The 12,801-nt window shown below is 44.9% G+C and overlaps 1 protein-coding gene across 6 annotated transcripts in view; it reads left to right on the forward strand.

Moving 5' to 3' along the window:
* Nucleotides 1-12,801, forward strand: part of GABBR2 (gamma-aminobutyric acid type B receptor subunit 2) — a 565,977-nt gene that overhangs the window by 231,310 nt on the left and 321,866 nt on the right. For all 6 annotated transcript variants that reach the window (XM_085850809.1, XM_085850813.1, XM_085850812.1 and 3 more), the window contains 2 exons: nt 2,808-2,873; nt 7,990-8,178. In XM_085850809.1, coding sequence (XP_085706935.1) covers nt 2,808-2,873; nt 7,990-8,178 — 255 coding nt within the window. The remainder of the gene's footprint in view (nt 1-2,807; nt 2,874-7,989; nt 8,179-12,801) is intronic.

Genomic DNA, 12,801 nt, shown 5'->3' on the forward strand with positions numbered 1-12,801 from the left:
ACCAAAATGGAACTTTTTGGCCTAAATGCAAAACATTACGTTTGGCACAAACCCAACACAGCACATCACCCAAAGAACACCATCCCTACTGTGAAGCATGGTGGTGGCAGCATCATGTTATGGGGATGTTTCTCATCAGCAGGGACTTGAGTACTTGTCAGGATAGAAGGAAAGATGTGATGGAGCAAAATACAGAAAAATCCTAGAGGAAATCCTGCTGCCATCTGCAAGAAAGCTGAAATTGGGATGGAAGTTCACCTTTCAGCATAACAACAACCCGAAGAACACAGCCAAAGCTTCACTGGAGTGGCTAAGGACCACAAAGATAAATGTCCTCGAGTGGCCCGGTCAGAACCCCGAACTAAATCCAATCGAAACCTGTGGCATGACTTGAAGATGGCTGTCCACCAACACTCCCCACACACCTTGACTGAGCTTGAACAGTTTTGTTCAGAAGAATGGGCAAATATTGACCAATCAAGGTGTACAAAGTTGGTAGAGACCTATCCCAACAGACTCACAGCTGTCATTGCTGTCAAAGGTGCTTCCACCAGGTATAAACTCGGGGAGGCAGACACTTATCCAACCATGATATTCTAGTTTTGTATTTTTAATTAATTTTCTGAAATTTGTATAATTTGTTTTTCATTTGGAAGTTTTGGGTTACGATGTGTAAATAAAGGTGGAAAACATCAGATTTAATGAAATTTAATTCCAGACAACAAGGTAACAAAAGGTGAATATTTTGACAGGGGGTGTAGACTTTCTACAGGCACTAAATGTACTCCCAATATGTAACTATTACTTGCAATGTCTCACTTTTAACTTCTTCTCACCTTTGAACTTTCTTCTTTATCTTCATGTCTGGTCCAGTCTATCTCACACTCAACTTCACTGCCATATTAAACCTCCTTACCTCAGTTATATTTCTCATTACTATCCTTACTTTTACTTTTCAATGGAAATGATAAACTTTCTACACCTTGTCAAATTGTTCCTTCAATTTTTTTTGAGCATTTGCTATCATCGCCAGTCGACGACACCCCGTTATTTATTGTCCTAGTCAGTAGCTCAGATGTAAGCATGTTCATTCACCTCCTTTTGCTTTGATTATTGGAATCTTTCTAACAGTTAAGTCTCCCACATAGTGCTCTCCAAATGAAATTACACGACACTAAATCTTCTCTATAAATTAATCCTCGAGCGAAGCTTGGTATTTCAGAGTTGGAAATCTTCACATTTTGTCTTAAGTGCCACTGACTCGGTCACAGGATTTCCTGGGGTTTTGTAAAAGCAAAGCTTAATGCTTCTGAGGTGTTCTCCAATCACCGAATCCATCATCAGTCGATACGACACAAAGAACACTTGATCCGATTCACCGAGTCCTTGTCGTGGCGACACTGATCTGTCTAATACTGTCTCAGAGCCCAAATTTTATGATCGAGTGGCCCATGAACCCATCCATAAAACAACTGTCTGCTGTAATAACCAAGCCACTTTCAGAGTTACCGTCGAGCTGTAAATGTTTGTCTTGTGTATGAATTATGACGCCTTCACAATGAGAAAGTAAAAAATGGTCGGTGAGTCGAGAGTGGGGTTGTGGCAAAATAAATAAAATGGCGGCTGTGGATCTATCACCTGCCATTTCATCTTTTTCAACCTCCTAATTGTCTTGCAGTGCACACTATCTGCGGTAGAGTCTTCTTTGCTTGAATTAAAATCACTTATGTCAAGGTGTAAAGCTACTTTTCAGTTTCATTTCATCTTCCCAGAATGCAGTTGATGACCCGCACGCACGTTATGGGATAACTTTATTACGTCCGCAACCGAAGGTAGACAGAGGTTATATTTTCACCCCTGTCTGTCTGTCAGTCTGCCTGTGAGCAGCATATCTCAAAAAGTTATTGATGTATTTGAACGAAAACTTGGTGGACAGGTTCCTTGTGTCACAAGGATGAATTGCTTTGATTTTGGTGAAGATCCGGATCCGGATCCGGATCTGGATCTGGATACGATCGAGAATTATTTAATTTTTAAAAGTGTTTATTCATATTGAGAGATGGGGCTGAAAACGATATATCGCATGATATTTCAAAAAGTTGTGTACAGATTATGACAAAACGAGGTGGACAATTTGGGTCAGTGACAAGATCAGTGGGATACAAAATGTAAACTGTTCATCCGAGGAGAGGTGTCCGCTCTACCAAGTGCCGTTCTCATATTTAACCTGTAGCAATTTTGAAAAATTTTGGTCCAACAATGAATTGGCCTTTATTGAGACCTTGAAGGTGAATATTTCGTGTATTGGACTGATTTGGGAAAAAGAGGTGATTATATACGACATGAATCATTGCATTAGAGGCGGAGAGGTGCTCAGATGAATGACAATACATCCGCATGATCAACCTTCAATGAGGAATATTAATGTAAGCACAACTCTTCCACTTTTACCATCAGACTTTATCCCCGGGGGATGATTATTGATTAATGGATGCATGTTACGTGTACGTCAGGCATGAATTGTGTTGTCACATTGCATATATCAGAAAGATCAGCTCAACTTTCATCGGAGCAACTTTGAATCCAATCATTAGTGTCCCAGTTTACGATGAAGGGCGAGGGCAGGCCTACATTGCAGCAAGCACTGACAATATTATGTTGACCCTTTTAAGGGTCAGGGTGAGGGGCAGGATGGGGGAGGGGGGAAGGGATCTTGTTCTTCCTTTTTTTTTTCATTGGCAGAACAAAAATCATTTTCCTGTTTGCAGATGATCAATTTCATTTTCCGTTCTGCCTTGTATTCGCAGGATGCTGACATTCGCATTATTCTGGCCCAGTTTGATGAAAGAATGGCTGCTCGAGTGTTCTGCTGCGTAAGTTATTTATTTTGAATTATTCAACAATATTCAAGCTGGTACCCATTACAGCAAACACTGCAATTTTCAAAGCCAATTCGATGGCCTTTTGTTTGGAATATATATGTTTTGTAGGCTCATGGAAGAGAGAAGTGATAATGGGGTAATTTAGTAGTTGGAAGTTGAGCAAGATGTCTCCAAAAAAGAAGGCCATGTATTTGTGAAACATTCCTGAGTGTTGTTTAATTAACGTCACTTGACCGGAGAGACGCGTCTTCAAATCACCGAAGCAATTTTCCTTTCTCGTTCCTCATCGTTGTCACGCTTCCCTACGTGCCGACTGGTTCCAAAATGGACCGCACCATCGGCAGGACCATTGGATCCTGAAATTATGCATCGTCCTGCCTCGTGATCAAGTCTGTTGACCCATCTGCAATCATTGTCATCTGAACAATTCCATTGAAGCATTCCAAACTCGTAGACTTTCGGCCGTTTCCATGGTCATGTTGATGTGCATGCTTACAATCTTCAAGTCAAATCAGATGTGGATTTGATGTCATTACGAGCAAAGTGTAAGTTAATTTGCAATGTTGAGTAAATAGTTAGAGGAAAAAAAAAATCGGGTGCAAATCATGATGGGACGAAGGGCCTTCTCCCAAACTCCTTCTCTTTGTACGAGGGTGCTTCAAATTTGTTCAAATTTGTCGTGGACCTTTCATTGATACTTGTGTGAATTTAACAAAATGAATTACTTTCCAAGGTACCTTCCGCACCTTTGAACGCACAGGTGTTACTTTGGAGTGGAAGCTTTTGTATCATTTCAGTGTAAGTTCTTTGGGACGTATAAATAAACAGTGCAGGATATAATTTTAAATAGACTTGTTCATCGAACATCGCTTGGGGCTCAAAATGCTCTTTAAAACAGTTAGTTTTGTCATGCAATGGTCGCCAAACTGTGCAGCTAGCCGTTTGTACATCTCAACAGGCTTGATGTTTTCATCGACCTGAACCTTCATAATTATTCGCTTCTCCACCCTCGTCATGTCGCTCATCGACATTTTGAGTTTCACAAAATGCATTTAAGCAGGAAGCATGGGATGATGGGTATTGGTTAACAACACTATAATATTCCCTCAAGAATGATTAATATACGTGCATTACTCTCCCATTTATTCTCCGACAGGATGGTGCAGAGGTTGCGTACTCGACTTTTAGTCATATAGTCTCGGATCGATTCCCGACCTGACAACGTGCTTCGCAGGCAATGCGTTGCGTCGCGAAGCGTGCCATCCCAACCCAAAAACCCAAAAACTTCAACTTTGACTGAACAACCTCATAAGAAGTTGTCGGTGGAATACTGTTCCTTTTACAGGCAAAAATACACCTCATATAAGGTGTAGTACAGTGCAACAAACCTTTCACAACAATGGGCATGGTGACACTGGACAGGCCAGATTGTCAGGTCAGGTCAGATTAGATCTGTGACTTGCTGTGCAGATACCATGTAAACCTTTACTAACCTGATGCATGGTCGGGTTGTTGTTGACTAAATAGTCTCTCCAACCAGGTTTCCTGGTGAGGAGGGTGTATGATATCGACACCCAGCAGGATTTAAAACAAAACCTATCAAAGGGCGGAGGAACTCCTTGTGATCGAACGGCCATCCATATCTTGTGTCCAACTGTGTCTGCGGACGTCCTCCTGCAGTTGGGTTACTTTTTATTCGGAGGTTGGTGGCAGGATTTACACTCTGGCCACCGTAAAACCCTTCATTCTGCAAAACATACCAAAAGCAAAAATAAATCTGAACACCCACTCCGTGGGAGTACCTCCTGTGGACCTTCCCTTCGTAGGGCAGCTCACCGGATGACGGGATTGGGGCAAAGCCTTCAGGACCCCCAATCTTTGATGATAGGAGGGAAACCACGGGGTAACATTCCCGGGTCAGATTGCGAGAGAGTGTGTCGGAGTGCTGCTGAGGTGTCGTTCACCAAACAGTGGTCTCCTTGGGTTAACCTGAGGCGGTCCCTTCGGGTGGGTGCCTGGAATGTCCTATCCCTAAGAAAGGATGATCACTTGTCTTTGTCATCATCTGAGCTCAAGCATTTGGACATCAGTATTGCAGCACTCTCTGAGGTTCGGAGACCGGATTGCGGCGAGATAATGGCGGGTGGTTACACCTACTATTGGTCTGGACGCTCTGATGATGACCATGCCAAAAGAGTTGCTCTCGCTGTGTCCAATAAGCTGATGCCAATGATAATTGAGGCAACACCGGTCAACGAGCGCATTATGAGACGAAGGACTCGTCACTCCTTGGGTGTCGTTTCCCTGGTCTCTGCATACACTCTGACTGAGGCGAGTGATCTCACTGTGAAGGACGCATTCAATGCCACGCTCAAGTCCATGGTTGATCAGTGCACCACGCAATATATTATTCTCGTCTTGGTGGATTTTGATGCACTGCCCGGAAATGATAGGGATGGTGATGAGACATGGGTTGGTCTCCATGGGTCTAGAATTGTGAACCAGAATAGCTCTAAGTTCCTTGACTTTGAAAGAAGTCATGGAATGAGGGTGGCTGGTTCATGGTTTCATCACCCACAGCCTCATCGCTGGACTTGATATTCCACTGCTTCTGGTGCTGCAAAGGAGATTGACCATGTACTCATTGATGTTCACTGGAGGATGATCCAGAACTGCAAGGTCTACAGCAGTTGCTCAGTTCTTCAATACCAACCACAGGCTTGTTGGAGCAACTCTGAAGTTGCAGCTGAAATCAGGGAAAATGGTACCATCCCAGCCTTGGCTGGATGTTAGCAACCTCAAGGATAAGAGGATAACTGAGGAGGTTGCTCACATAATGAGTGGGGATTTGGTGGGTGTGGGTGCTTTGGGGGATCCTGAAGAGCTGTGGAGTGCCTTCAAGACCACTGTCCTTGATGTTGTTGGTGGATGTCTTAGAATTCATGGAAGGGTGAAGAAGAATTTTGTCTCTCAAGGTACACTGCATGCTATTGACCTGAATTGCAGGGCCAGGCTGAATGGTAGAGCTGAGCTGTTCAGGGAGCTGAGGCGTAAAACTGTACGTGCACTAAGGGTGGACAAGGAGGCCTATGTGCGAGGAAACTGTGAGGGAGTCGAGCATCTATGTGGTCATGTCATTCTCGTCCTGCTTACAGGGGAATTCGCGCATTGCGATTCTCCAAGCCTGTCCCGAGATGTACTGCAGTTAGAGCGGAAGGTGGTGGGCTCTTGACAGAGGAGTCTGAAGTGAAGGCCCGCTGGGCTGGTTACTTTGAGCGGCTGTCCCAGGCTGACCCACCAGCTGTCAAGTTGGATGTCAGGGGTGTTACTATCTCTGTTGCTGACCCTCCAATCATCTGTGGTCCACCTTCTTTTGTGGAAACACAGGCTGCAGTGAACCAGTTGAAATGGGGTAAAGCTCCAGGGATCTGTGGCATCCATGCTGAACTTCTCAAGGCTGATGGAAATGCTGCACTCGTGTTGTTGCATGCAGTTCTGTGCTCTGCCTTGAACACAGGCATCATCCGAACTGACTGGAAGGAGGCCTTGTTGTCCCTCTCTGGAAAGGGAAGGGTGATCGCCAAAACTGCAACAACTACCGAGGGGTGATGCTGTTCTCAGTGCCGGGAAAGGTCTTTGCTCAGATAATTCTTGATAGGGTTCGCCACCATCTGCTTGAGCACCAGCGTCCAGAGCAGTCAGGCTTTACACCAAAGAGGGCAACGATTGACCGTATCCTTGCTCTTTGGGTCCTCACCGAATGCAAATTTGAGCTTTGGCAGGGGCTGTTTGCAGCTTATGTTGATCTCTGTAAAGCGTTTGATTCAGTGAATCAGGATGTCCTCTGGAGGATTCTTGGTCTTCGTGGGGTGCCACCAAAACTGATCAATCTGATGTCTGAACTCTACTCTGGAACTGAGAGTGCTGTGTGATGTGCTGATACCATCTCTGACTTATTTGCAATTGTTACTAGAATTCATCAGGGGTGTTTACTGGCCCCCACACTTTTCAGAGCTTGTATTGGCTGGATTCTGGGGAGGATGTCGGAGAGGTCAAGCTGCGGTGCATCATTTGGGAATGTCAAGATCTCTGACCTTGATTTCACAGATGATGCCGTCATCTTTGCGGAGACTCTGGATATCCTTTTGGGGCCCTCGAGGTGCTGAATGAGGAGTCAGAGCCGCTGGAATTACGGGTTTCCTGGGTCAAAACTAAGATCCAGGCTTTCAATGACATCTTGGATGCTGCTGTCTTGTCTGTACCTGTTTGTGGTGAGGATGTTGAGGTCACAGAGAGAATCACTTACCTTGGCAGTGATATTCATGTCTGTGCTGGCTGTGAGTAAGAGGTCAATATACGTCTGGGTCTGGTCTGAGGAGTCATGGATTCACTGGATAATGGGGTGTGGCACTGCCGGTACCTGTGCTGGAGGACGAAAGTCCGAGTCCTCAGGTTCTTGGTGCTTCCAGTCTTGCTCAATGGACGTGAGACTTGGACTCTGACCAGGGATCTGACATGGAGACTTAATTCCTTTGGTACCAGGTCTCTTTGGAGAATCCTTGGCGATCACTGTTCAGGCTTTGTGTCCAATGAGCAGTTGCTGAGAGAGACTCAAATGAGATTTGTTACCTGCATTGTCCGTGAGCATCAGTTGCGGCTGTATGGACATGTGGCTCCTTTTCCTGATTCTGATCCTGCTCACCAGATTCTCTCAGCGAGGGAGCCTCGTGAGTTGAGGGGGCCAATGGGCCAACCACGTGCCTGGTGGTTGCAGCAGGTTGATCGGCATCTCTTGGAGATGGGAGACGGGCCAGGCATCTGCCTGGGGGGTGGCCAGACGGAGGCCTCTAGAGTATCGGCGGAAATTGGACGCAGCGACGCGCTGCTCCATCACATGCTCCCATACCTGTCAACCAATCAAACACACTTTAAATCATGGTTGACAGTTTTGAAGGCCCAAATGGAATTATTTTCATTCCTGTCCCCAAATAACACTCTTTTAAACGATAGTACCTTTTCAAGCAGTGATTGTTTTACTTGTTGACAGCTGCATGCTATTCTGTTGTTTCCACCCCTCCCACATTACCCTCATCTCACCCACTGTTAGGCTTTCAATGTTGGCATGTATGGCAGCAAATACCAGTGGGTGATTCCAGGCTGGTATCGTGACGACTGGTGGCACAACTACGTGGGCACAGACTGCACTACACAGAACCTTCTAACCGCCATGGAGGGTTACATAGCTGTCGATTTTGTTCCACTCGCAACCACAGACAACATCACCATCTCCGGCCTGGTAATTGTCGCAATCTCACATTCATTCATTCATATCGCCATTTATTCAACTCGATGAATTGTTCATCAACGCTGTTCTCTTTCACCTTTTACTTCTTCACCTTTAATTATGAATCATTGAGCTAAAAAAAAAATATACAGTATATACATATTTGTAATATTGTTTTATAACAGCATATCCCAATTGTATGCTATTTATCTTTCACAAATCCGCACCAAGCACTTTTCACGATCGATCCGTTGTTTTCGCCCACATTCTAAAAACTTTCACGACTTCATTTAAAACTCCCGCACCAACTTTGAGACAACAACCGGTGAGATGGAGATGGCAAGTTCCTTTTAGTTTAATGTTGTGCTGGCAGGATGTTCGAGATTAAAGGAACACACACTCGCCTGGGTTTGACTCTTGACCCAGCTGCAAACTGTCATTCCAGTGTTTCACAGACAGGGTGGTTTCATCAACGTGTATGCCGTCCCTCGGATTGGCATAAAACAAGGAGTCCCGTCTGCCAGCATTCGTTCGTAGACCTTAAAGATCATAGTGTCCTTTGCGAAAAGCGGATGAGCCATTGATGGCACCTTGAACAAATTACAAATCCCTGCCATAACCAGCAGAGGGCACTGCATCAGTGGTACGGCCGTGCCTGCAGCCAATGATGCTACCCCGCAGCCTTGTGCTGCACACGAAGAAGAAGTTTTAATGATATGTTAAAAATTCCTTCATAACGGTGACCTCGGAAGTAAGCAAAGCCTTCGATCCAAAGCATGGCTTTATTCAACTGAATGAAGCAGTGCTGAAACGAAGGAAACAAAAGCACAACATTTCAAAATGAATGATAAGAGCAAGATGAGTTATAACCTTGAAACAAGAAATATGGTACAACAAGCAGTTAGTGAATGTCCAGTGAGTGTTCGTATAGCAAATGTACCAAGTTCACGGCAACCGCTCACATGTATTTACAAAAGAAAGTACGTACTCGAATGTGGCATCTAGTATAAATGGACAAGGTGTGTGTGTGTGTGTGTGTGTGTGTGTGTGTGTGTGTGTGTGTGTGTGTGTGTGTGTGTGTGTCATGTTTTTGTGTGGAGTTCTTCAGGAGCTTTCTGATATGGATTGTGACACACTGAAATGATTGTCATGTTCGCCTGAGTTGATTAGGCTAATTAACTATAATGAACCTGGAAGAATTCCCATGTTTTAAACACACGTCATGTTAAGGTGTATAGGGCAGCTTAATAGGTCCTTCCACGGCATGGCATTCTAATTACAAAATAGACGAGAAGTGTACACGGAAGAGCGCATACCTCCACAAAGTAATGCCTGATCCATGAGAACATATCGGGCCCGATACATTTTTGAGATATCATGCAATATCGTTTTTGGCCCGATCTCTCAATGGTGAAGAATCACTAAAAAAAATAACCTCATTCACCCTCGGTGGCGGAGGTAATTATCAGATCCAGATCTGGATTCAGATCTTCACCAAAATCGAATCAATTCTTCCTTGTCACACAACCAACGTGTCCACCAAGTTTTATCCGAATCCATCTGCAACTTTTTGAGATATCCTGCACAAAAACAAACAAATGAAATTGCTTGTTGAGCAAGGAATTGCCAGAATAACTTTGTCATATCTCCATGATCTCTGAAAAAACAAAAACCTGGAAATCAATTTGGTTCTTATAAGTCGATAGTGCTACTGTTTATTGAGTCATAGCACTTAGTTTGGTCATGATCATAACTTGGAAGTCAATCGGACTTGAAATGGCGTTTTTATTGCAATTTGAAAGTTTTGACCCGACCCCCCCCTGACATTCGACCCCCGACTGTGAAGAAGGGTGTTGGTGTGACACCCCAATGAGACATATGATTGGATGCATTATTTGAAGATGCACATTTTGGATTTGGTTTGAAGTCGCTACGACCATTTTAGCGGACGTTATTGCAAAAATAAGAATTTCGGTTTTTCGGTGACCTTGACCTTGACCTTTGACCGAGATTCACCCAAAACGACAAGTGTCTAAGTTGGACCATGGCCGACGTCTGTACCCAGTTTGGTCATGATCGCTGAAACTGTGTGGCTGCTACAGGGTAAACAAGCACACAAACAAACAAACAAACAAACAGACAGACAGACAGACAGAATGACATGCACAACCGACCAACATAATTGCCGAAATCCGAAGAATTCTGGCAATTAACAAATAAACAGAAATGGGTGAAAACATAACCTTCTTCACCTTCAGTGGCGGAGGTAATAACAAAAATAAATAACATTGTAAAAAGAATATATTAATTAATACTAATAATTTTATCAACAATAATAACAGTAGTTTCATTTGGTAAAAATAATAATAACGAGCTTATAATCCCTGCCTTGGCCCAAGCTCATCTGGGCTTCGTGAAAGGTAAGCTCGTGCTCAAGCAGGACAGAAGGCAGGTATGCTACAATGCCGTGAAGACCAATGAAAATTTGGTTCATTTGATCAACGGGCCCACTAGTTACTTCAAAGAAACACAAATGTCACAAAAAGGGGAGAGGTCGGTGAGGATGGGGTGAGGGTTTGGTGGTGGATGGGGGTTGGTAGGAGGTGGGTATGTGAGTAAAGGGGGTTGGGAGGGTGGGTTGGTGTGTGGGTAGGGTGGGGTGCGTGGTTTGGGGAGAGGAGTGTGGGATCGGTTTGGGGTTGGTGAGATGGGGTGGGTGTTCGAGTGGGAGTTCCTTCTCGCGGCCCGTCAGATTTCACGATTTCCTTCATGCATGTTGTTTGTCTCTTATCTTGTGGAATTAACATTCTCTCTAATAATAGTCCAAACATTAGGTGAAAGACACGAAAAGGAGTGAAAGAAAGAATTAAATGTCGTGCACAACATGTTATGCTTTTTTTTTGCAGATGTTGAAAACACAATTCAACTTTCCTTAAACACTGCCATGATTGGTGTTTAATTTTCATCTCATATTATCAATTCCATTTTGCATTCTCGCACTGACCCGACCGACGGCCACGTTTGGTTTAACCAGCCATTTGTCTCATAGTTCATCATTCTACCTCTCACTCAAAAGGCCCTTTTGGCTCGACTGGTTCTGTCCAGGGACACCTGCAAATCTGCTCAGAATTGTGAGAATCCTTTCCAATATGTTTTTTTTTGTATACCTTGTCGAGGCTCCTATGAGAGCAAACACACAACGCACATCATGGGGGGGGGGCATGACACAAGAGGGGCGGGAGTGTGAAGGACAAAACAGTGGGGAACAGAGACATTAGGAGATCTGTGGAAGGGAGAGGGATGGGGCGGGGAACATGGGGAATACGAGATGGACATTACAGGGACTTTCAGGAAGGAAAGCAGGGAATTTGAAGGAGGTGGGTTTGGGGTGGATTAACGGGGGTAGAAAAGAAGGAGAATTTGGATGGAGGACGATAAGAGGTGGTGGTGAACAGCTGTTTTGAAGGCCTGGAGGGAAGAATGGGATTGAACAGAGTGAGGGAGTTTATTCCAAAGGTGGAAAAAAAAAGAGGAAAGAAAGAGTGAAGGTGAGCAGTGATTCGTGATTTTGGCAGTTTTACCAGAAGGGGGTTGTTGGCAGACCTTGAGAGCCCTGCTGAAATATGGTGGGGACAAATCGCAGGCAGCAGGGGGGCGAGACCGGAGAGGAGACGGTAGAAGACAGAAAGACCTGCCTGCGGTGAGAGAGTGAAAGGCCCGAGGACTCACCCTCGTCGCGGGAGATGCCAATGATCCGAAATGCCTTGGTTTCCACAGCATGAAGCCGAGAAAGGTGGGAGGCAGGAGTACCAGCCCAGAGGGAAGAGCAGTACTCCATCAGGCTGCGGATGAAAGCTTTGCGTGTGGTCAGGAGCTCAGGTGGGCCAAGGAAGGACTTTGCACGACGGAGGATTCTCAGTCTGCGTCTGGCTTTGGAGGCGAGGTTGGAAATGTGGCTTTCCCAGGAAAGATCATGGCAGTGAGACCCAGAAGCTTGAAAGAAAGGACTTCTTCCAGAGGATTGTTGAGAAAATGGATGGGGGTGGGGGGGGGGGGTTGCCAAATGGTCCTTTCGGAGAGACGTAGTGAGAGTGTGAGATTTGTCCGGATTGAAAGACATGTTCCACATGTTAGACCAGTTTGTGATTTTATCCAGATCTGCAGTGAGCGAAGAAGTTGCTGCTTGCTGGTCTGAGGGATGACAGATGGTACAGCAGAGGATGGAGTCATCAGCAAAGAGATAAAGATGATTTTTCAGAGAGTAGGAGAGATCATTTAAGAAACCCAGAAAAAGAACAGTGCCCAGAATGCTCCCTGGCAGGAAGAGGGGATGACAGAACTCCATTTAGGGTTACACCTTGACTGCGACAGGAGAGGAAGTCTGTGAGCCATGAGTGGAGATGGCCTTGTATACCATAAGAAGAGAGTTTGGTGAGCAGGGCAGGGTGCCAGACCATGTCAAAAGCACGCGATATGTCGAAGGATATGGCTCTGATTTCATGTCCGGCGTTGAGGACCTCCATCCATTGTTGGGAGAGCAGAATCAGCATATCCAGGGTAGATTGACCTGGTCTTATACTAATTTGATGATCGGAAATCAGACCATTGGAGAAGAGGAAGGATTTAATGTCTGAA

This window comes from Eptatretus burgeri, chromosome 13, assembly GCF_056783735.1.
Source record: "Eptatretus burgeri isolate ZD-2024b chromosome 13, Ebu_testis_v1, whole genome shotgun sequence".
Lineage (NCBI taxonomy): Eukaryota > Metazoa > Chordata > Myxini > Myxiniformes > Myxinidae > Eptatretus > Eptatretus burgeri.